General features: G+C 35.7%; 3 protein-coding genes across 3 annotated transcripts; all 3 read right to left on the bottom strand.

Moving 5' to 3' along the window:
* Positions 1-445: 445 nt before the first annotated feature.
* On the bottom strand, positions 446-13,574 carry LOC109614019 (uncharacterized; the record flags this gene model as incomplete). The annotated part of the gene is made up of 3 exons (XM_059123433.1): positions 12,749-13,574; positions 5,138-5,175; positions 446-5,074 (listed from the first exon to the last, which is right to left on the bottom strand). A coding segment is annotated over exon 3 (3,043 nt), but the record flags the coding sequence as incomplete, so codon positions are not given.
* LOC131802803 (putative uncharacterized protein DDB_G0282133) lies at positions 12,896-16,351 on the bottom strand. The gene is made up of 3 exons (XM_059123432.1): positions 16,250-16,351; positions 13,586-16,167; positions 12,896-13,520 (listed from the first exon to the last, which is right to left on the bottom strand). Exons 1-3 carry the CDS (start codon positions 16,349-16,351, stop codon positions 12,896-12,898), a joined length of 3,309 nt encoding a protein of 1,102 aa, XP_058979415.1.
* Positions 16,352-16,505: 154 nt separating this feature from the next.
* On the bottom strand, positions 16,506-25,232 carry LOC131802802 (putative uncharacterized protein DDB_G0287457). Its single transcript, XM_059123430.1, has 3 exons — positions 24,350-25,232; positions 18,350-18,439; positions 16,506-18,295 (listed from the first exon to the last, which is right to left on the bottom strand). Exons 1-3 carry the CDS (start codon positions 25,230-25,232, stop codon positions 16,506-16,508), a joined length of 2,763 nt encoding a protein of 920 aa, XP_058979413.1.
* Positions 25,233-25,840: the final 608 nt, after the last annotated feature.

Raw genomic sequence — 25,840 nt, 5'->3', positions numbered from 1 at the left:
GGATCGGGCTATAATTGCGACCTGTAGCGTGATTACAAATTCACATGGACTGACGGACTGACGGACGGACGGACATACATAGCTAGATCGACTCAGCTCGGCGAGCTAGGAAGATCCATATATACTTTCTTATATGGGAAATCAATATTTCGAGGTGTTACATAAATTCTGGCCCAATCAAACTTATAATACCCCCAACACATAGTGTTGTATAAAAACTATCAAATTCATGCAAGCATTTTATAACTTAAAAAATTAAAGTCGTATGATGGAATTGGGTCGAACCAATCTAAAATGAATTTTTGAAAGAATAATTTTTGCCTGCAAAACAAATTTGCATCAAAAAAAACGGAAATTATGCGATATTGCAAACCAAAACTTAAAAATTTGCAATAGCATAAGATGTTCAAATTTATTAATTAGATAAAAAGAGGTGAATACTTACCATAGCATTTTTTATCACATTCTGGATCCTCCATTGGGGAATGTCCATCCCCACCCACTTTGTCTGAGGTCGTTTTCATTAAAGGCTCTAAAAGGGTTTGGTCTGAAATATTTTCTTTAGAAATCGGATTAGACTCTTGTGAGTTAGTCAGGATCGTATTGTCGTTATAGTAAGAAATTGGTGCTGCAGATATTGCGTTAGTATCAATAGCATTTTTCAGTTCCAAACTACTACTAATTGCGTTGCCAACTACATACGGTGGATTTGGGATAAGCTCTATGTAAGCCTCGGTCTCTTCGAAAGAAATTTCTGAAGGAGTCATTGCCTGAATAAGTTCATCGCCAACATACCAATTCGATTTCCTAGTAGAAGTTGTTTCTGAAATCTCAGATAAAGGCCACTCGGTAACATAGTTTGTCCCTTTACTCCTGAATTTTCGGAATGCCTTTTGAATAGTTTTCGCAGCTTCTTCAGCAGTTTGCTTATGTAATTCATCGCTATAGCTTTCTGACTCTGTCGAATCTCTGGCCTCTATTGTGTCCTCAATTTGTGAATGATCTAAACGTTCTATAGTTTTAGATGTTTCGTCTCCAATTTGTTTCACTGAATCATCGCAAAAGCTAGCTGGCTGATTGGAATCTCCGATCTCTATTTCCTCCTTAACTTTTATATGATTTGTATGTTCTGTAGGAGGCATGTTTATAAGTTCTGTCCTTTTGCTCTTCATGAATTTTCGGAATGTCTTTTGTATAGTTTTAGCAGCTTCTTCAGCAGTTTGCTTATGTAATTCATCGCTATAGCTTTCTGGCTCTGTCGAATCTCTGGCCTCTATTGTGTCCTCAATTTGTGAATGATCTAAACGTTCTATAGTTTTAGATGCTTCGTCTCCAATTTGTTTAAGTGAATCATCACTAAAGCTATCTGGCTGATTGGAATCTCCGGTATTTATTTCCTCCTTAACTTTTAAATGATCTAAATGTTCTGTAGGAGGCATGTTCATGAGTTCTGTCCTTTTGCTCTTCATGAATTTTCGGAATGTCTTTTGTATAGTTTTAGCAGCTTCTTCTGCAGTTTCCTTATATGAATCATCATTCCAGATTTGTGGCCCAGTAGAATCTCTGGCCTCTATTTCTTCCATAATTTTTGAATGATCTAAATGTTCTATAGTTTTAGCAGCTTCGTCTTCAACTCGCTTTATAGAATCATCACTACAGATTTCGTGACCAGTAGGACGTCTGGTCTCTATTTCCTTCTTACCTTTCGAATCATCTAAATGTTCTGTAGTTTTAGAAGCTTCATCTTCAATTTGCTTAAGTGAATCATCACAAAAGCTTCCTGGCTGATTAGAATCTCTGTTCCCTAATCCCTCATTACTTTTTAAATGATCTACATGTTCTGTAGGAGGCATGTCGATATGTTCTGTCCTTTTACTCTTTATGAATTTTCGAAATGCTTTTTGTATAGTTCTAGCGGCTTCTTTTTCAATTTGCTTATGTAAATCATGGCTTTCTGGCTCAGTCGAATCACTAGCCTCTATTTCCTCCTTAAGTTTTGAATGATCTAAATGTTTTATTGTTTTAGATGCTTCGTCTTCAATTTGTTTAAACGAATCATCACAAAAGCTTTCTGGCTCAGTGGAATCTCCGGTCTCCATTTCCTCCTTAACTTTAGAATGATCTATACACTCAATTTGAGACTTGGTGGTATGTTGCGTCTTTTTGCTCTTCATGTACTTTTGGAATAATTTTTGTATAATTCTAGCAGCTTCTTCTTCAGTTTGCTTAGGTGAATTATCAGTACGTATTTCGGGCCCAGTGTAATCTTTGGCCTGTACTTCCTCTTTACCTTTTGAGTGATCTAAATGTTCCATAGAACGCTTGGTGATATATTGTGTCCGTTTGTTCTTTATGAATTTTCGGAATACCTTTTGTATAATTTTAGCAGCTGCTTCTTCAGTTTGCTTAAGAGAATCATGACTACAGATTTCGAGACCAGTAGGATATTTGGTCTCTATTTCCTCCTTGTCTTTTAAAAGATCTAAATGTTCTGTAGAAGGCATGTTAATATGTTCCGTTCTCTTGCCCTTCATGAATTTTCGGAATGCAATTTGTATAGTTTTAGCGGCTTCTTCTTCAGTTTGCTTATGTGAATTATCAATGCAGCTTTCGGGCCCAGTAGAATCTCTGGTCTCCATTTCCTCCATATCTTTGGAATGATCTAAATCAATTCGATGCTTGGTGATATGTTGTGTCCGTTTGCTCTTCATGAAATTCCGGAATGCCTTTTGTATAGTTTTAGCAGCTTCCTCTGCGGTTTGCTTCTGTGAATCATCTCTACAGCGTCCTGGCACAGTGGAATCTCTGGCCTCTATTTCCTCCTTGACATTAGAATGATCTAAATGTTCCATAGTTTTAGCAGCTTCTTCTTTAGTTTTCTTAGGTGAATCATCAGTACATGTTTCGGGCCCTGTATAATCTTTGGTCTGTACTTCCTCTTTACTTTTTAATTGATCTGAATGTTCCATAGAACGCTTGGTGATATGTTGTGTCCGTTGGTTTTTTATGAATTTTCGGAATACCTTTTGTATAATTTTAGCAGCTCCTTCTTCAGTTAGCTTAAGAGAATCATGACTACAGATGTCGTGACTAGTAGCATATCTGGTCTCGATTTCCTCCTTGTCTTTTAAAAGATCTAAATGTTCTGTAGAAGGCATGTTGATATGTTCCGTTCTTTTGCCCTTCATAAATTTTCGGAATGCAATTTGTATAGTTTTAGCAGCTTCTTCTTCACTTTGCTTATGTGAATTATCAATGCAGCTTTCGGGCCCAGTAGAATCTCTGGTCTCCATTTCCTCAATAACTTTGGAATGATCTAAATAAATTTGAGGCTTGTTGATATGCTGAGTCCCTTTGCTCTCCATGAATTTTCGGAAAGCCTTTTGTATTGTTTTAGCAGCAACTTCTTCTTCAGCCTGCTTAAATGTATCATCACAAAAGCTTTCCGGCTGAGTAGAGGATAGCCCAACATTTTTTCCCAAGTTCATTATTTTCTCTTTCTCTCCAATTATATTTAAGTGTTGCAAATTTCAGGTGATTTTTCAACTATTTTGGCAGAATCTTGGTGCCCAAATCCAGATAAGTTCGCCTCGGTAGATTTTGTGTTTTTAGTATTCTGTCGAACATTTAAAAATGTTTTAAATGCTCTTTGTATAATACTAGCTGCGATGTCCGGACTATTTTTATTTTCTGTATTATATTTTATGGTTTCCAATGCCTTCTGTGTTTCGTCATCGCTATTGTGTGGTGTATCGTTTGGAGGAGTTGGAGCTGAGTTTATTAACTCGTCGTATTGAGATAATTTAGTATCAGATACTTTTGAATTGCACTCTGAATGATCGATGACTATAGATATTTCTTCCAAGGGTTCTGCAATAAATATGCATTCCTCATGTCTCAAAGATTCGGGTTCAGTTATTTCGATAATTGTATGTAAAACTGTATCCGGTTTATGTAGAGAAGAATCCAAAGTATCCGTATTGCAACTTGTTTCCTCTGTATAGTTTTCCGATTTCAGACGAATAATGTCATCGATTGTCTGCGATATATCTCGGTCGAAATCTTCAATATCGTTTTCAAATTGAAAGAGTTCGTCAAATAACTTGGTTGGAGATTCCGCTTCCAACAGGAAATCAATCTCTTCTGTATTTTGTACACCTTCATGAGTGTCAGAGTCATTATTGTCAATTAATTTTTTTGTTCGTATGTTTTTCTTCTTATTATGGAATGGTATTGTAAAAGCAGTACCTTCCTTATGGAGTTTACGTTTCGGTAGTAAAGTTTCCTTTGATGACACCGGCGGGACCCCATTAAAATATCTGGGAATTCTTTCTTGATTCAGGTTTTTAAATTTAACTGAATTCGTAAGATCTTCGCTAATATGTGAATCGGATTTTAATGATTCTTTTGTGTAATCATCTGGTTCCTCTTTACTGCCCTCGGTTTTATGCTCATCATCGGTAGGTAAATTTGAAAAGGCCTCATGGCGATCCAAAACGGCGTTAGCATTCGAAGGCTTTTCCGCTATTTCCGGCTCATTGTGTTGCAGCTCGTTTTGTTGCAGAGGCTTGTCATACACTTGGTCACAAATATCGATTCCTAGAGGGATGTCGTCCGAAACCTTTTTCGCTATTTTCGGCTCATTGTGTTGCAACTTGTTTTGTTGCAGCGGCATGTCATCCACTTGGTTACAAACTTCGATTCCTAGAGGGATATTGTACGAAACCTTTCCCACTATTGTCGGCTCATTTTGTTCCAACTCCTTTTGTTGCAGCGGCTTGTCATCCACTTGGCTACAAGCATCGATTCCTAGAGGGATATCGTACGAAATCTTTTCCGCTATTTCCGGTTCATTGTGTTGCAGCGGCTTGTCATCCACTTGGTTACAAACTTCGATTCCTAGAGGGATATCGTTATTCAGTTTGTGCTCTTTCCAAAAAGAGCGTAAATGCGTTTCTGCAAACACTTGATCAGAAAATCTTTCTTGGAGACCATGTTTATTTCTACCAGTTATTAAATTTTGATTGCCAATAGAAGCTTCAGTTGGATTGTTGCCAATATCGTCTGATGCTCCCTAATTAATAATAACAAATATTTTAGAAAAAAAGTTGAAGAGCAATGGCTTACCGAGCATTACTTCTTCTTTCCTGACGCTACCATTCGCAACATTGCCATCTGAAATGAAAAAGATTCCAACATTAGTATTTAGATGTTATTGTTGAGAATTTTTTACAAAATGTCTAAATAGCAAAAATTTATGGAATGGTAATTGACTTATATGTGCTTTATGGGTATAATTTTTTGAATATAAAAATTTCGACCAATGCAAAGTGTTGAGAAACATGAACAAATATTTATATGTAAACTAGCTGGCCCGGTCCGCGTTGCCGGCCCGTAATTTTAGTCTTTAATGCTATTATATCATCCACCTTGGAAAGGAGGGTACATTAACTTTTCATTCCATTTATAACATCACTAAATGTTCGTCATAGACCCCATTAAATATGCATATATATTCATAATCAGCATAAAACTCTAAGTCGATTTGTCCGTCTGTATGTCTGTTTGTTTAAATTACGATACAGCCCACATTATTTGACGTATAGCGTCAAAATTTAGCTGAAAAATTTGTATTGTGTATAGGATGGTTGGTATTAAAAATGATCACGTTTTGGTATAGTCCCCATATAACGGTTTCTCTCGAAATTCGGTATTTTGATGATTTTTGCCACATTTCTCCTCGGATTTGCCTAACACATATACGATATCTACCTAAATTGTGTATGTTTATAATCCACACATTTATGCGTATAATTGTTTCAAATTTGGTATTTTAGAAGGTATTTTAAAGTATAAAATTGTCAACATAGGTTCCCGTTTTGGTATGGCCCCATATTACGGCCTCAATCACTTTATGGTTTTTTGATAAGTTAACTGCATTATCCAAACTTCTTACTGGTATATGAAGTTTAAAGTGGAACACGCTTGAATTTAGATACTTTTATATAAAAATGTTTTTTTTTACCCTCAGATGGATGATAGTAATAATTCTGCCCGGCCGAACATAATTTTTTTACTTGTTTTTAAAGTAATATGAATTATTTGCCATTGAAATTGCGCGTTGGAGACCCCATAATTTCCATATCTTTTATCATAGTATAATTCAAAGACGATTAAACAAATGTCCGGTTCCTTAAATCATATGATGGTTATACAAAACGTGATCAGTTTTTGCATAGATGGTTTCTTCCCAAATTACCAACATTTGCCGAAATTAGTATGAAAATATGGTTAAAATGTAAGATATACTTGAAATCGGGTTGTATCCTTATCCAGGAGTTATGGCCCATATCATGAACTGCAAAAGTGATTTAAGGTATCGTGAAAGTTTAGGAAGAATTTCTGAAAGAATAGAAATCCTTTTCCCTTTATATTCGGTATTTCACTGATTGCAGTCCCAATGAATTTTGCATATTGAGTTCTCATTGAACGGATTATTGTCATGTGATAAGAGTAGGTAGGTCCCCGTGTTGAAATGAGCCCCATACGTTTTGTCGTTTATTTTTGTTTATTTAAATGTGTTCGCATCTTCCAGCTGAAGCACGACGTAGATCCTGGAGTTGAAAGCTAAATGCCAATTTCAGACATAAAAGATCGCCATTTAACATCTTATTGCGTACTATTTCATTTTGGATATTATTCATTCAGAATTCAAAACAATAAAAAATGTACACTTCTATATAGTTTTTAAGTTGAAAAAATTTCACGCCAAAAGGATTTCTTCTTTTATATTTTTATTGGCATATTTAACGCAATTTTTTTTGCAAGATTCCATTCCGAAGTTGTATGAATTGTGAAAATCCGTCAAAACGTTCATGAGTTATAAGCATAGCAACTAATAAACAAATTGAAAATATCTTCAGCTTCTTCGCTGGTTTTTACAGCCAATATTTAAAGGTCCTTACGAAGTTTGGTCCATACTATTATTTTGAAAATTTATTCCATTGAAAAAATGTTCTCAGTTTTTCCCTATTTAAGAGTTTTTCCCTATTTAAGAGTTTTTGATTTTTTAGCAATTTGGTTTGACCACGTTATATTATTTTGACATCATCTATTAAGTTCCGCCACTCCATAATTTTCGTCGCTTTCTACTACCCAAAAAGACTACACATCATATTAGAATTCAAAAAAAAAAAAAAAAACACTACAAATGTACATTCCGAAATAGTAAGTCTAAATGAAAAAAAGAAAAAATCATGCAAAATAAAACATTACTATTGTACACTTCAAAAGTCAAAATGAAAATTTTAAAACTTCACATTTTTACGCGATTTTTTTTGGATTTTATGCTTTTAGAAGTATGCGTGGTCAGTTCCCTGGCGCCCAAATAAATTCCTAAGTTTGGAGGGAAAGTCAACAGTATCTCGTGTAATAATTTTCAAACCGATATCTTTATTATCTGGCAATATAAAGATTTTAGATAAATCAAGATAGTGGGCGTAAAAGTAGGCGTGGGCAATATTTTTTTCTTTAAAAACCTAACTCGGGGTATGACGAAAGTTTGTACAAAAAATTATGCAAATCGGTCCACCCGTTTTCAACTGATTCCGTTACCAACAAACAACAATTGATTTTTATATATATAGAAGAAGACTATAGACTTTATATATATATAATAAATCATAAAGCGGAGCTATGTAAGCGGCACAATTGTTATTATAAGTAATGACTCCATAGTAATTTCTAAATAGAAATAAATATTCATTGCAAAAATTACAATAGATGTTCACTTACAGTCGGTTTTAGGCTCTAATTTGAGTGTTAAAAACCTATATGATATAGAACATCTATAATAGCCCCATGTAAAAATTCAGCTCAATTTTTTGTATTGTAAAGAGCTTGGTAACATTTTCCACTCAAATTAGCTGTAATTTGGAATTTGTATTTCCAATGTTTAGAATTCCGTGCTGCGTGGTATTTAGTTTCGTTCACGTTTCAATTGAGGGCAGAATGAAGTCAAAGATAATTACTCTTTTGCACCCATTACCGTAAGAAAAGAATTAATTTTTTTGTCATTTAAATTTTGCTTTGGAGATCCCATAAATTCCATATTTTTTATTATAGTATAATGCAATGACAATTAAACAAATGTTCAATCCAGTGTTACTTTCCAGTATTAGTAAATTTTTTCAAGTTTCTGCCACGATTTCCGACTGAATCAGTCCTAGTACATCCAAAATCTACATTCCCATGTGGACTTGGGGCACACATAATGTGGGGACTATACTTAAATAAATGCCTACGTGGACAATTATAAGATGGTTCTCTACCCAAGAATATATTAAAAATAATATTACTTAGCCAAATCAATTGATGAATGTGTTAAGACCAAGAGGGAACCTATTCCGAAAATTGAAAATTTTAGGCGAATAGGTTTTCTACCCTTTTAGAAAAAAAAGATGCCAAATGAGGGCGAAAAAATTAAAAAAGTGGCCAAAACCCCGAAATAGCTTAAACCATATGATGGTTATACCAAAAGGATGGTTGCTTTTCAAATTACCAACATTTTCCGAAATTTAAAATCGGGTTGTACCCTTATCCAGGGGTTATAACCCATATCATGACCTGCAAAAGCAATTTAAAGAAGAAAGAAGAAATCTATTTCATCCTAAATGTCCAATTCGCTCTTCTATTTTGCACAACTTATATTCGGCATTTCATTGATTGCAGTCACAATGAATTTTGGATTTTGAGTTCTCATTGGAGGGATTATTGTCATGTGAAAGAAGTAAGTCCACGTTTTGAAATGAGCCCCATATTGCTTTGTCGGTCATTTTCGTCAATCAATAGATGTCAATTTAAGCATGAAAAATCGCCATTTAATATCGTATTGTGTGTACCATCGGAAATGAATTCTTAAATCCGTATGAATTCTTAAAATCCGTCAAGCCGTTCTTGAGTTATAAGCGTAGTAACTGACATAACTTTCTTTTAAATTAAAGTCTTTATTTTGTTCACAAAAAAACGATTAATTTCAATATAAGCTGAATTGAAAAAATTGTACATTATATAAAATTGACAAAAAAAGCAAATTTAAAAAAGATCTTCAACTTATTCGCTGATTTCACAGCAAATGTTTAAAGGCCCTACGAAGTTTGTGAATGTAATGTACAATTATTTTGAAATTCGATTCCATTATTTTTTTTCGATTTCAGAATTTTGCGATGAGATCTCTCCTCCTCTTTTTTCGTGATTTTTTAGCGATTTTGAAAAAGTAATTAAAATATTGATTATTGTGTTCATAGATTATTATCTTCTGAAATGATATTATTAGTATAATTCTACTTACTCAAAAAATACATAAAATCTATAAATAACAGTTTTGTCCGTTGTCGCTTCATACTCCACAAAAAGACTACAAATCATATTACAAATAAAAAAACAAAACAAAAAAACACTACAAATATACATACGAAAATAGTAAGTCAAAATGTAAAAAAATCATGCAAAATAAAACATTACTATTGTACACTTCAAAAGTCAAAATGAAAATTTTCATATTTTAGATTTTTCCGTGCCTTTTTTTGATTTTTATCCTCTTCTGACAAGAGACAATTCCGAATTTGTTTCAATCGCTAAAATCAGATAAGCGGTCCTTAAGTTATAAGCGTAATAACTAACACAACTTTCTTTTAGATATATATAGTTCCTCAGCCGCCAATAAATGCTCAGGGTTGGATGGGAAGTCAACAGTATCTCGTGTAATAATTTTCAATTCATGTAGCAGCAACTGCTTCTGGGTTCGTTCTGATTCTTCTCTACATCATGTAGGTCTTTCTTTACGAGCTTGGGCGGAGATTGCCAATCCACCAGATGGTGAGTGTAATGGCTCTGTTTCTAAACCCCAAACAAGTATTGCACCGACACCTTTTCATTATGCTGTCACACCTGTTAGATCTTCGCCTCCTCTGGTTTGAAACTATCCAACGTTTCAAACCTGGCCGGAGGTGGAATTTTCAACGTCTTCGAACGGCGTGGCATGGTTGACCGTATCAAAGGCCTTTGATAGATCAAGAGCCACCATTACTGTTCTATGGCACGGCCTGTTCTGGTTGAGTCCTCGACTGATATGTGTGGATATGGCGTGCAATGTTGTTGTGGTACTATGTAGTGGAAACCGGAAACCGTGTTGATTGTTAGCAACTGAATAGCTGAATATATGTTCATCCATATGGTGATATATCAACAAAGGGATTGTTCAACCGATCATATTTGTCATCAATGAGCGTACAATTATCCGCGTGTGTTATTATCCTTATGTATTTTGGAGGTCTTAGAATGTCAGAAAGGTAAATGTTCAACAGCTTAGAAGATATCAGTGAAACTTCCCGTTTCACCCTACGCATATACGACCTCTTGTTCTCAATTCCACGTATGACTTGTTTCCACACCTGTAGTCGACAACTCAATGTGTCAAACTTGGCCAGAGGGTTATATGCGTAGCGTCATAAAACAGTATGGCGTGGTTGACGGTTTCAAAAGGGTTTTATAAATCAAACTGTTCTGTCGCATGGCATGTTTTGGTTGAGTGATCGACTAGTACGTGTAGACATGTCGTTGTGCTATGCAATTCCGTGTTGATGAACGCAAACTGGGAGACTCTCTTTTATGCTGGGGAATAATACCTCAAACGTCTTCGCTCCTGGCGACAATAGTGTTATCTGTCTGTATGAGTCAATTTTACTGGCTTCCCTGTCTGGCTTCAGTTGCTGGACCACCCTGCCCATTTTCCAATCATCGGAAACTATTAGGATAGTTAACGACAAGTTTAGGAGTTTGGTCAAATACTCAACTCCTGGTTAATCCAGTTGCGATATCTCCATAGAAAGCATTAAACGACTTAATCGTTCCTCGATTCGATACTAACGTTGCATTGCTTCAGCCTATCCATCCATTTTTCTGCCTATGCTCCTCAAGTAACCTATTTACCCCCCAGAGAAAGTTCACTGATTCTGTGATCATTAGGGTTAGAACGGCGAAGCTCATCATGTTAGTCCCGTTGACTCTTTGGTCTTATGCCAGATATTCGTCTAGCAGGTATATAGCGATAATATTTGTATTGATGATATCCACGAACATCAGATGAGTTGCGCATTTCTCTGAAGCGACGATTGGTATATGCTCTGAATTCTTGTCAATTGGTTAAGAAAAGTGCGAAGTTCAGAGTTTATGAAGAATGGGAGGTAGGAATTGTCAGGTTAAATCATTTTGGGGGACACGATGGATATTCGGGTGAACTGTGGCAGTTCCACTTATTCTATGTACACGTTTAGCTCCTCTACCTCTGCGGTTCCACACCGCCACCCCCCCTGCATTCTCTCAACTTCAACCGATATAGGTCTGTACTGGACAGAGTGGATCAAAAAAAAGCTAATCCTCCACCTCTGAAGCGATCCTTCTTCAATGCATTGTATCCATAACAACTTTGAAGCCTGTAGATGCTGCTTAGCTTCCTCTCGATCTCGGAAATCGTAGCCGTTAAACTGAAGATAAGATGCTTTTTCCGGAACTTAAATAGCAGTGTCAAGTACCGCATAGATTTGTGACTGTGGGGAAGAGTCGTACTATGACGACGACGTCGATGACGATGACTCACATTGTCGCAACAGGAAACAATGTAGTCTTTATCGTTATACTCCTGTAGTAGGTTTAAGCTGGAACAATACAGAAACTGCACCCTTTCCATACATCTGTTGCATCTGACCGCGATCGACCATGTTCCGGGCCTGGTCTCAGTACCAACTCGGGTCAAGAGAATACGGAGCAAACATTGCGGGTAATTTTGGTCCGAACTCAAAAAGCTAGTTGTTGCTGGGTTGGCGGCCCTTGATCGCAAGATTGTTCGGTGCATACAAACTGCGCTTGGTCGAAAGGTTGCTGCGCAAGCAAATTTTTTGCATATAACCGGCCGTCACGAGATTACAATTGTCATTTCTGCATTTTTGTTACGACCAATACAATGGTCGTTTTTTATATCCTTCACCATAGTATGGAGAGTATATTAAGTTGCCTCTCCGTTTATAACACCTCGAAATATACATTTTAGACCCCACAAAGTACATATATTCTTGATCAGCATAAAATTTTATGTCGATTTGGCAATGTCTGTCCGTCTATCCGTCTGTGGAAATCACGCTACCTTCCGAACGAAATGAAGTTGATTGATAAAATTCTACTCAAATGTATATTATGTCTACAGTACTTTTGGTATTGAAAATGGGTCACGTAGATTCACGTTTTGGTATAGCCCCCATGTAAGGGTACCTCCCGATATTTGGTATTTTTAAGACCACTAGAATTATTTCAATTTTGGTATTTGAAGTTCGTAATGGATACTGCAGCCTAAGGCAGAAAATTGTCTGTGCAGGTCCATATTTTGGTATATTCCCCATATACTAATACCACCCTATGACATTTTTCACCGATTTTTTTTCAAGTTTCGCATTTGAATATTGAAATGGCTTATGAAAAAAGTTGTCTATGTAGGCCCTAATATGACGGCTACATTTGGTATTTTAAGATTTTAACAGAATTTTCAACGGATTTTAATTTATTTGAAAATTGCCAAATTCGTTTCAAATGGTGGAGGATATTAAAAGTTTGGCCCGGCCGAACTTAGCTTGTTCTTTACTTGTTTTATTTTAAAACTGAACTTGCAAATAATGAAAAAAGATTGATCTATACATACCGTTTTTATTTTGATGTTCTAATTTGTCCTTCATCACGTCCGATGCTTTTTTATTTCCGGTCATATCTTTATTGTCATCTGTTTCAGCAACGTTAGTAATCTGTGATTGTGTATTGTGTCCGCCCTCGTCCATACTCGTACACGTTGCTAGCTGTCGATTTGTATCAGACATTCCTTTTCATTTTGTCCATCATCCAAATGGCTTGTGTCTGATATGAGAATCGTATCTCTTTTTACACGATATTCTACCTCTGGTGTACCGACCGCCTCGTGCGTATCATGTCGGGTAACATCGTCAATGTTTGCAATTTGTTTCATTGAAGTTTGGTTAGTTACTTGAGCATCATGTGTCAATGTATTAACCTCTTGGCTGACCTGTTTAAGATCAGTATCTTTCTTTTCTTCGGATAGTGAGGGACCTCTAACACAGTTTGCGTCGTCTCTTTTGCTGTCATCGCTTACCTGGAGTTCCTTCTTTATTTGGACTACTTCATTGCTCCGTTCAGTAGTTGGTGGGTCCATGTTGTTCAAGCTTTCCAATGTCGTTTCCTGTAAAATTTTCTTTTCTTTGATACTTTCATGACATTCTTCCATACTCATGTCGATGTTGTTGGAGATCTTCGATGAAGTTTCTGATGTAGGGCTGATTAGGTGAACCCCATCCAAACTGTTGTTAGATGCTTGTATTTTATTATTACATTCTTGTGGATCTATTTCCGTTGTGCTGCGGTTCTCAAGTGTGGCAGCATTATCGACTGTAACAGATCCCCCACTAGTTACGATATTTACATCGTGGTTAGTATGTTCAACTATGTCATTGTTCTCAGTATTTTCTACCGACTTGCATTCTTTTGCTGACTGCAAATTTTGCTGACCATTCGAGCTATGTGCTTCATGTTGATATATTTAGGTGCGGCATCGTCAATATCTTGATCAATCGTTAACATTTCGGGTTCAATATTTTCTATGTTTCTATCAGATGTTCCCTGGCTGTCTTCCGAAGTTATGTCAACTTGCACGTCCCTTATAGTAACGAGAATTGGTTGTGCTCCGTCTTCATCTAAATTTTCATTGTCAACTTTTAAATCTCTATCGAAAGATTCAAGATTTTTAGCTGTGTCTATGGAAAGATCAGATTCTATGTTATTTTCTTTCGTTTTTATGGCATTTGAGTTTTCAACAACTTCCTCAGATGGTATTGCACTCTTATTGTCGACATTGGTATCGCTGTTGATTGTATCCTTGCTATCCTCCAATTTTGGATCTACGTCGTCATTTGTAACATGTCTTAAGATACCATTTTCCGTTTCTTCACTACTAATGTTATCATTCTCTAAATCTGCTTTTACATTTGAGATAGTACTATCGGCAATTATGGTACTACCTAAGTTATCTATTTTAGAAACTGGAGTAGTTTCACTTTCATGCTTAGTAATTTTATTAATATCCTCACCGAGCTTATCATTCGTCACTATGTTGTCGCAAGAGCTGTTTGTATTATCTTTGTTGATTGAAATTGTAAAAATATTTTCGGGCTCCAAGTTTTCAGGATGTAAGTTATCTTTGGGATTTGCTGGTTTTCCTGACGTTTTTATATCGTGTTCACCTTCTGCAAAGTTATTAGTTTCATCCAAGTTTTCAGGATGTGACATTTCTCTGGGATTTGAGTATAATATTGCAGGTTTTCCTGACATGTTTTTATCGTGTTCAACCTCTTCAAAGTTATTAGTTTCATTTTTTACGTTCTCTTCAGTGTTATTATTATTTATTTCCGACTGCAACACAGTTGCTGAGTCCGCAGCATTTTCTGTACTTGCATTGTTTTCATTAATTTCCGATCTGAAGAACGAGTCATTGCTAACTAAGGCTTCTTCTTTGTTTTCAATATGATCATTCACTTTCTCTCTGTTAACATTTTGTATGTCACAGTTTTCTGTAATTGAGGTATTTTTCATTGAGGTATCGTGAGCATGTATTTCAGCACTGTCGGGATCATCATTTGAAATAGATGACTTGTTTATAGTTGGTCTGCTGATTTGGCTGTTTTTCTCTGCCATTCCACCTAGATTATTTTCCAAAGTCTTATCCGTAGTCGTAGATGGCATAATATATTCTGATGTTGTAGCTTCTAAATCGTTTGCCAATACTGATGTAGCATGCTGCAAGTATTCCTCGTTTTCTTTTAAATGAGAACTAACTTCATTGCCACAGTTTTCAAGTGATAATTTACTAATATTTTTAAGGCTATCATTAATAGCTTCTGGTTCTTTATCTCTATTAACGTGTTCTATCGAAGGCACATCTTTTGAATATTCAGTTCCATCCTTTGAATCCTGGACAGATGGCTGCTCATCTGAAATCAATTCCTTTGTATTCTCCTGCAATTCAAAATCGATATTTTGCTTGTTTTCATCATGAATGCGTTTCGTCATATTGTCAACTGAATTGTCTGAATATTTAGATTTAAATACTGCTTCATTTTCTCCACTTATGTCTCTCAATACCTCATTGTCACTCTTTGAAACCTGTTCAGTGGAGTCCTTATCTAAGAACAATTCATTTATGTTGTTTGTTTCCAATGGAAATTCCTTGGGAATAACGCTATGTGATAATGTATCAGTGATATTTGAGCGATTATCATTTGTATCAGCCGTTACACCATTTTGAGAAAATGTTTCTTGTGCAACTTTATCAAATTGCGAATCATTAGAAGCCTCTATATTTGAAGGAATACTTTTCTCCGTTGTCGTAACAACATTGAGTACTGCTTTAGGTGTATCATTATCATTTTCTAGAGTTTCATATTGGACCACTTGCTGTTTTTCTTCTTGAGATTGTTTCGCCATAATATTAATCGAATTTTCTGATTCGTCCAATTTTACTGATTCTTTATTTTCTTGGAGTATTTCTTCCGACGGTTTCTCTCCCGATCCCTCAGAAACATTCCTTGAAAGCTTATCAGTCGATTTCTTATGTAAAATTTCACTGTCGTTTGGATTAGCACAATTATCTTCGGCATCCTCATTAATTGCGGTACTATCATTTTCGGAAATCGAAACACTGTCTTCTCTTTTTGAAGGTGTTGAAATATCGAATACTGCTTTACCAGTGTTGGGATCATTCTCATGAACTTCATAATGAATAGGGTGCTCATTTTCATTTTGAGAGCGGTTTGTCGTAATATTAACCACATTTTCTGGTTCCTCAAATTTAAGTGGTTCTCCGTTTTCTGTAAGTATGTCTTTCGATCCCTCGGTACCAATCTTTGAAGCCTGGTCAGTTGATTCCCTATCTCCATTTTTATTGCTGTTTGGATCAGCAGTTACATCCTTTTGAGAATATTTTTCTTGGAAATCTTTATCAAAATCCGAATCATTAGTTTCAGAAATCAAAGTCTTGTCCTCCTCTTTGAAGGTATCCTTTTTGAGGATCCAACAGAGTTGTGATCATCTTCAAGTAAGCCATAATGGATAACTTTTGATTTTCATCATTCATCTTTACTTCCGAATCCTCAGTACCACTGTTCGACATCTGGGCTGTGGATTCCTTACCTAAACTCGATGCATATGTATTGTTTCCATTCAATGGATCTTTCTTTGGCATAAGGCTACTTGAGAATGTATCAGCGTTATTTGTCGGATTATCATTTGAACCATCCCTTGTAATATCTTGAGAACTGTTTTCTTGGTCACTTTTATCAAGTTTGGAATCATTTTATTCTCCTCGTCCGATTGAATAATATTCTCTGTTGTCATATCTATATGGATTCTGCTTTAGTAGTAGTATTGTCATTCTCCAGAATTTCATTGTGAACAACTATCTGATTTTCATCTTGAGAGCGTTTCGCCCTAACACTAACCGTATTTTCTGATTCATCGAATTGAAATGATTGGTTGTTTTCTGCGTGTATGTCCTTCGATCCGTCAGTACCACTCTTTGAGACCTGATCAACCAATTCTTTATCCAAAATTGATTCATTTGCATTTTTTGCCTCCAATGGAAATACCTCTGGAACGATGTTTGAGTGTTTATCATTTGGTTCAGCAGTTATATCATTTTGAGAACTGTTTTCTTGGTCATTTTTGTCAATTTCCGCATCATTATTATCAGAAATTGAAACACTCTCTACTTCTTTAGCGGCATTGTGATCATTTCCATGTATTTCCTGTTTAGCCAAATTATTAACCTCATTTTCCGATTCCACAATTTTAAATGATTCTCTGTGATCTTCCAGTGTTTCTTCTGATATCACGGTTCCACTCTTTGAATCCTGATCAGTCGATTCCTTTTCTAAAAGCAATTCTTTTGTATTGTTTGATTCCAATGAAAGTACATTAGGAATGAGACTCCGGTGTAATGTATCAGTGATAATTAAGTTTGGATCAGCTTTTATAACATTCTGGGAAGATTTTTCTTGGGCGTCCTGGTCAAGTTCCGTATCATTATTTTCCGAAATCAAAACACTGTCCTCCTTTTTCGAACAAATAACTTTCTCTGCCGGAGCTGAAATACTGAGTACTGAGTTAACACTATTGTGATCATTATTACGCATTTCGTGATTGATAACTTGCAGATTTTTGTCAATGATTTCTCCTGGTATATCTTCAGAAGCCTTCAATTCCCGTAATTCAGTACCACTCTGCAAAACATGATCATTCGAAACCTTTTCTAAAATCAATTCATGTGCATTGTTTTCTTCTAGTGTACACGCGGTTGGAACAGGACTTTGTGACAATGTATCAACGATATTTGAGTGGTTACCGTTGGAGCCAGCAGTTATATCATTTTGAGGAGATTTTGCTTGGGTGTTTTCATCAAAATTCGTATCATTATTATCATAAATCAAAACGCTGTCCTCCTTATTTGAAGAACTACTTTTCTCTGCTGGCATTGGAATATTGAATACTGCTTTAGTAGTATTTTGACCATTCTCAGGCATTTCATATTGCATAGCTTTCTGGTTTTCATCATGAGCGGTTTTAACCTCATTATTAACTGTCGTTTCTGATTCCTCCATTTTAAATTGTTCTTTGTTTTCTTGTGGTATATCTTCGGAACGCCTATTGTCACTCTTCGAATCTTGATCAGACGATTCAGCATCCAAAACCACTGCCTTTGTATGGCTTATTTTCAATGTAGATCCCTTCGTAACTGGGCTATGTGTTACGGTATCAACAGTTTCTGATTCACAGTCATTAGTGTCATCATCTCTTTCATTATGAGAATTCGTTTTTGGAGCATCATTATCAAGTTCTAAACAATTATTATCAGAAATTAAAACACTATCTTCCCTTGTTGTAGAAGTGTTTCTCTCTGTCAGATTATCATGCTCGTTTGCTGCAATTGAACTCAGATCATTCTCGTGTTTCTGAAGATAATTGATCTCCTGTCTTTCTTCTTGAAGGCATTTCACGGAAATGCCAGATTCTGCAAGTGTTGATGTTTTTTGATTTTCCCTTCTATTATCTTCCTGATACCCATAATCGCTATCGTTTAGAGATGTCGACTCTACTTCATTTAGATTTTTCTCCTTGTCAAAGGATATATCTGAAAGAGACACCTATGACAATTATATTTCAACATTATTATTTCATAAAATACCTTTCCTCTGATTTTCAAGAGGGTCCACCTCAGATATTAAATGCGAATCCTGATTGTAGCTTTCCTCAAGGGCATGGACATGTTTACGGTCTGGAAGAATATACAAGAATTTTGTTATTAAATATTTTATAGGGCAGGCAAAACATTCTTAACTAGAACTTGAAAGACGACCCATTTTTGATCAGGCTCCATAGAGATCTATAAAATCCCGTTTTATTTTAGTGCCTTTTTAACTTACAGGGTGAGATAAAAAAGTGCACGCCATAAATTTTACATTTAATTTTATTGAATGAAAGCAAAAAATGTCGCAAATAGCATTAAGTCTTAGAATAAGTTTAGATTAGTTTGAATTGGTCACCTTTGGCATGAATTATGGCCTTCAAACGGCCAATGAAACCGTCACACGCTGCCCGAATGTTGCTCTGTGGTTTTTTGTCTCATTCCCGGCGAAGCGCTTGCTTGAGGTGATCGACACTTTGGTATTTTTAGTGCCAACTTTGCTTTCCAAAATACTGCAGATTCAATAGTTTAGATTGGTATCCGTAAATTTTGGTGGCCATTGTGCGCTGGAAATGAAGCGAGGAACCTCATTTTGTAACCATTCTTGAGTGACGCGTGCTGAGTGCGATGGTGTTGAGTTCTGTTGGAATGTCCAAAGTCTACGGCCAAAAGGTTTGCGTTCCCAAGGCTTTAATACACACTTAGATTATAATATTTGGCATTTATTCTGATGCGACCGTCGATTAATACGAGCAAAGAGCGACCATCGGCTGTTATGGCGCTCACACCATCACCATGACCGTCGCTTGAGTTCTGGTGGTCATCCGAAGGTGCACATTTCTGCTGACCTCCTTGGCAAGTAAACACGATCATTTTGTTTATTTACAAACTGCTGGACAACGAATATTTTTTTTTCATCGGAGAAACCCAAATTCGGCAGTTCACCACTTTCGACCAAACGAAGCAACTCTTTAGCTCTTTTGCATTTGCTCAACTCTGTTGCGTTGTAAGTTCTTGCACTTTTTGGAATTTCAATAGCTTTACCCCGAGCTCATTTTTCAATATTTGCCGAATGTCGGCCACTGCGACGCGGGTTTCGATCAAGTCGCTTCTTTACTTTCCGAACCATTTCTGCTGATGTTGCTGTTTTCTTCCGTCCACTTCCTTGACGTCGGGCTACGCTACCAGTATCATGGTAACGAGCGATGGTACGAGACATAAAACATTTATTTACATTAAAATGCTGGAGTGCTCTACGATAGCCACTTGTGGTTTTCCAGCCAAATATAAAGAAATCACACTATCACGCTGGAAATCCATCACGAATAACTTTTTTTTTCTGAAAAATTCTCACCAAAATGCTTTTGTACTCTGGTAAACAATATAATGAGCTGTCACTGGAATAATTTTAACAGCTGTCGGACGAGTGGCTTATAAATGACAGCGGTTTGAGTTTGGTTTCAGTTTTTTCATCTTAGCCTGTATGTGTAATATTGAAAAAAAAAACAGAAAAGAAAGACCAAAGTCGGACAGGACCGACTTTATGATACCCTACACTACTACACTATGGGGAATTCATGAGAATTAAAACATATTAAATATGATAGTTTTTGAATGCGTACTATTCATCAAAATTCATCCTATGTGAGCTGATATATATTGTGAAGATATATATTCATATTCATTATGTATATATTGTAGCTATATCCAAATCTGAACCGATCTCTATAAAATTTAGAAGAGGTGTTTCTATATAAATGCTGTATCTGGTAGTTGGCACCAAATATCGTTGTTGCGGAGAGTATTTTACGGTTGTGAGGAAGTAAAGTACAAACTCGTATAAAACATATATATGAGACCTATAGCTAGCTATATCTTGGCCGATTTTCAACAAATTACATACACCTTCTTCCAGTCTAAATTCGTTAGTATTTGCCAAAATCCATTTAATTCGTCTTAATATTAACAATTTGGTGACCAATAAATGCAATGAGGATTTTTTCTAGGTTTCTAGATCCATAGTAGTAAATAAAAATGTGACAAAAAGTGGATCTAGAGCCAGTGTTTCGAGCTATTTTAAATTTCTGGACCAAAATAAAATTATAACAGCAATTTCTCAAGAAAAAAAACTGTACTTCAACCCCATTGATCCTTAAAATCATGCGATTTAAATACAGGAATACGTTATTAACCACTGTCAGTTATTATACATATAAGATAGATGGCTAAAATTGTGCGCACATGTATATTTGGTCAGTAGGCAGGGCCAAGTTCGTAAATGGGACAAGCCGATCCGCATTTTCGTATAGCCCCCAAAAAACTGTACCTCTGACGATTTGGAGCACATTTTCTGACAGAATTGTTTAAAATTCAGTACTTAGGAGTTTAAATGGGTTTTAGATCCTTTGGTTGCACATTGTTATTGAACATTTCTTATAGACAATGGTACCTCCCGATATTTCATATTTTAGGTATTTAAGCCACATTTTTTAATGGAATTGTTTAAAATTCGGTACATTTATTTCACAATGTGATCTTCCTCTTGTGGCATAGCATTATCATTTTCCTGTAGCCCCCATATAAGGATACCTCCCGCTATTCAGTATTTTTACGATTTCCATCACATTTTTTTAAAGTTAATTGTTTAAAATTCGATACCTACAGTTTATATAGGTTCTACTTTCTGTGACAGAACATTGTTGTCTTAAAGCACCATATCACTATACCTCCGGATATTCGTTATTTGCCACAATTTTAAACGGAATTACTTAGAATACGGTACTTATATTTTCTAACGAGTTCTACATTCAGTGGCACCAATTGCCTATATAGGTTGAAATCATTGCAAACATAGGTTTGCTATAATCCTCCATGTATTCTTATAATTTGGGAGGAAGCGTTTACAATACTATATTTAGAGTTGGTAATGGGTTCTGTCTTCCGTAGTAGAAGACTACTGGAATATGCTTATTACTTCTTACATATTCAATTTTTTTTTTTAAATTTCAGTGAAATTACATATTAGCCCATCATAATATTAAATATTTTAGCGAAAAAGTCAGCCTATTTGGGAAATTAAGAATAAAATAAAAAAAAAACAGTAAAGAAAGTCCTAAAGTCGGGCGGCGCCGATTTTATGATACCCTACACCACTTTGCTAATTTAGTTGAGCTCCACTTAATAATTAAAAGTTTTTATGGGAGAATTCAATCATACACTCTATGATTATAATTATAATTTAAAATTCAAAGGACTAAATATGCCAAAGCATTTGTATCTTTTAAATTCGGACTTGTATTGCCCATTTGGTGCAAAATTAATTTGAAATCAGATAAAGATATATATGGGAACTATATCCAAATCTGAACCGATCTCGATAAAATTTGGCAAAGATATTTTTGAGCTGTATTTGATATATTTCCCTGAATATCGTTGTTACGGAGTGCATATTATGGCTGTAGGTAACAAATACAACAAATCGGATGAACAATATATATGGGAGCTATAGCTATATCTGAACCGATCTTCACCAAATTTGGCATACTACCTTCTAGACTAAATTCGGTCGTATGTGCCATTTGGGCAAATATTAGACGTTTGGTGCACAATAAAAGGTAAATCGGACGAAGTTATGTATGGAAGCTATATCCAAATCTGAACCGATCTCGATAAAATTTAGCAAAGGTATTTCTGAGCTGCATTTGATATATTTCCCCAAATATTGTTGTTACAGAGTGCATATTACGGCTGCGGAGGACAAAAATAACAAATCGGATGAACAATATATATGGGAGCTATAGCTATATCTGAACCGATTTCGATCAAATTTGGCACACTTATTTTCAGGCCTTATATGGTTGTATGTGCAAAATTACATACTATTCGGGCTGATATTACACGTTTGGTGCACAATAAAAGGCAAATCGGACGAAGATATATATGGGAGCTATATCTAAATTTCTACCGATTATCTCAAATTTCAATAGGGCTCGTTCTTGGGCCAAACAAATGTTGTTTGCAAAGTTTCATCTCAATCGGATAATAAATGCGACCTGCATTTTGTTCACAAAAATACATGGACAGACGGACGGACGGACGGACAGACGGACAGACGGACTGACATGCATAAATCAACTCAGAAAGTGATTCTATGCAGATCATCAGAAGGAACTATGGGTCTATCTCGTTTCCTTTTGCCTGTTACAAACAAATGCACAAAGACATAATACCCTGACCACCTTGTGGTGTAGGGTATAAAAATATGAATAGTTACAGCCATATGCGGGTTACACCAAATTGTGGGTTTTTTGAACAATATCTGACAGAAGTTTGGTTTTTTTCTGTTTTATGTTTATTTGTGTGTTAGATCGCCAAATATACAGGGTGAGATGAAAAAACTGCAACCAACTTCAGACTGCTGTCATTTCTAAGACACTCGTCCTACAGCTGTTAAAATTATTCCAGTGACGCTTCGTCGGGAATGGGCCAAAATAACGCAGAGAAACATTCGGGCAGCGTGTGGCGGTTTGAAGGAAATAATTCATGCCGAAAGTGACCAATTCGAATAAATCTAAAAATCTAAATCTTATTCTAAGATTTTAGGCTATTTCCGACATTTTTTGCTTTCATTCAATAATATTTTTAAAGAATGTAGAAATTATGTCGTTTGACTTTGTTGCACTTTTTTATCTCACCCTTTGTTTTTTTTGCCATAATAACGAAAAACTATAAAAATGGTCCTATACTTATTTTAAAATGTGAAAAAAAAATTTACTTAAATGTGTATTATGTCTGCAGGACTTTTGGTATTGAAAATGGGTCATGTATGTCCACGTCTTCGTATTGCCCCCCATATGACGGTACCTCCCGATATTCGGTATTTCGATGATTTAAGAGACATTATTTACCGGAATTGTTTCAAATTTGGTATTTGAAGTTCATAATGGAAAATACAGCCTAAAACAGAAAATGAACCATGTAGGTCCACGTCTTCGTATAGCCCCCCATATGACGGTACCTCCCGATATTCGGTATTTCGATGATTTAAGAGACATTATTTATCGCAATTGTTTCAAATTTGGTATTTGAAGTTCATAATGGATAATACAGCCTATGAAAGAAAATTGTCTGTGCAGGTCCACGTCTTCGTATAACACCCATATAACGGTACCCCCGATAATCGGTATTTTGATTATTTTAGCGACCTTATTTACCGGAATTATTCTAAATTTGGTATTGGAAGTTCGTAATGAATACTACAGCCTATGCCAGAAAATTGTCTGTGCAGTTCCACGTTTTATAATCCCCATGGTACCTCCCCTTATTCGGTATTTTGATGATTTCAGCTACATTATAAACATAACTTTTCGCATATGAATATTGTTATGGTTAATAACAAAAGTTACCTACGAAGGTCCACGTCGTCGTATAAACCCTAATATAACGGCTACATTTGGTATTTTTAAGATTTTTAACGGATTTATTTTTTTGAAAATTGCCAAAATCGTTCCAAATGGTGGAGGGTATTCAAAGATCGGCCCGGCCGAACTTACAGCTTTTTTACTTGTTTTAAATCGGAGGGTACCGTGATATGAAGATCATTCTACTTCAATATGTTTTTACTCATTATGAAGTTTCTCTTAAAACACGAATAAATTAGTTGTATAGAAACATTATTGTCACACCTTCCCATCCATGTGGGACCACTGCGAACTGCTTCCAATGCCAAAATCTGTAGATGACTTTGCATATTAAGACGGCAATACATAGTACACCGAGGCCCGTGTTTCAAATTCCAGGCAAACCTTTGCTTAATATTAATTCTTAGGTTTTGTATTGAACATGCAGCGATTGAAGTTTTTTTTTTTTGAAACAATCTTCATAAAAATTCTTGTTTTCTCTTCCGATTAATTAAAAATTCTGAATAATTAAAAATTATTGTTTTCTATTCTGAATATTTACAAATTGTTAAAACTCACTGTAGTGCTAATGTAAACTCACCTATATGTTCTTCACCAATGTGGTTTCCATTATTGTCAACAGGTATTTTGTCGTTTAGTTTATTTAATTCTTTTATTGGCTCATTCATTAATTCGCTTTTCTGGCAATTTTCTTCATCATTATCCTGTTCTTCACTTTCAATAATAGGCTTGTTAACTATGTTTTCTGATGTGCTTACGTCGAAAAAGTCCCGACCTGACTCCGATGCTGAAAGGATTGCCGTAGAAGCTGATGTGTATGAAGCCTCTTCGGAGAGGTTATCATTTTCTAAATGAGTCAACTGAAGTTGAGGAACAGCTTGTAATGTTTCCTTCGATTTAATACCAGTCTCTCCTTTTCTCGAACCGAATAGCCTTCTCAAACTTTTCTGGATAATTAGTGCAGCCGTTTCTTCATTCATTTCCCGTCCCTCTCGCTTCTTTTTTATGTATTGACGAAAATAACGTTGTATTACACGAGCCGAGTGATTGTATTTATTTTGAGACACAATTTCTGCGGTCTCGTCACATTCCGTATTACCGTAAGACCCCTTGGATTTGGGGCAACAATTATTTAGGTCAGAGGTTCGATTTTTAGAAAACTCCAACGATTGGGTATGAATATTCATTTGTTGGCCACCACCTAAACCTTGACCCAAAAATCTTCCACAAAAACATTTAACAAAAGGCGTGTAAAAAAATCGATCCTTATTTAAAAAATAGTTTTCATATGCTTCATAAGTTATATGTTTGGATTCATACGACTCATTAGAATTTCTCAAGTGTCGGAAATATTCAACAGCGAATTCACACAAATTTTCGGGCTGTTCTCTTAAAACAGCCTTTATAATATCTTTCAAGAGTTCGGTCAAACCATCAGGTATGACGGTGTACGCCAAAGCCATTGGAATATTGTAGCTAGGTGGAGTTTTAACACTAAAGAAGTCGTATTTTTTATAAGTCGGTTCATAGTTTTTTACATCGTAGTTTTCCTTTTCACGTAGAAGGGAGAGAAAATAATTTTCGGCGAAATAATAAATATTTGTTGGTTTTTCCTTTAAAATTTCTCTAGTCAGATTTTTCATAAGATTTCTTAGTCCCTGCGGAACTCTAGGAGTGTTATCCGTAGCCATGTTAGCTCAACTTGCTTTTTATCGAACTGAATGTCTATAACCGAATTAAATGTTAACATTGTGAGGTCACAAAACCATGGATACCTGTAAAAATAGCCGTTTCCCAGGGCAACCCTGACAACGATGGGACATACAATTTAAAGTGAAGTGTTTGAACAAAAAGTCCATCAGAATATATTTTATAATTTTTCAGCGTTCAATTTGATTGTTTTCATTGTTTTAAATTTGATATTTCGAGTTTGTAATAGGTTCTTCCGTCTGTGGCATAAAAATGTTTTATATGTACATATTTTCCATAGGCAGCATATAACGGTACCATAAAATATTCGACATTTTAACTGGTTGGTTGGCCTTTGTGCATTTGTTTGTAACATGCAGAA

This window comes from Musca domestica, unplaced genomic scaffold, assembly GCF_030504385.1.
Source record: "Musca domestica strain aabys unplaced genomic scaffold, Musca_domestica.polishedcontigs.V.1.1 245, whole genome shotgun sequence".
Taxonomy (NCBI): Eukaryota; Metazoa; Arthropoda; class Insecta; order Diptera; family Muscidae; genus Musca; species Musca domestica.
This window is presented reverse-complemented; position numbering and strand designations above follow the sequence as displayed.

Excerpts from the sequence above, each read along its gene's own strand:
- LOC131802802 (XM_059123430.1), bottom strand. The coding sequence starts at position 25,232 with ATGGCTTTGGCGTACACCGTCATACCTGATGGTTTGACCGAACTCTTG. Across the intron at positions 18,440-24,349 it reads CATTGGTGAAGAACATATAG|ACCGTAAACATGTCCATGCC; the intron begins GTGAGTTTACAT and ends ATATTCTTCCAG. Across the intron at positions 18,296-18,349 it reads TCTTGAAAATCAGAGGAAAG|ATATATCCTTTGACAAGGAG; the intron begins GTATTTTATGAA and ends TGTCTCTTTCAG.
- LOC131802803 (XM_059123432.1), bottom strand. The coding sequence starts at position 16,351 with ATGCCAAAGAAAGATCCATTGAATGGAAACAATACATATGCATCGAGT. Across the intron at positions 16,168-16,249 it reads GTGGTACTGAGGATTCGGAA|GATACCTTCAAAGAGGAGGA; the intron begins GTAAAGATGAAT and ends ATCCTCAAAAAG. Across the intron at positions 13,521-13,585 it reads CAGCAAAAGAATGCAAGTCG|TGGGGGATCTGTTACAGTCG; the intron begins GTAGAAAATACT and ends TATCGTAACTAG.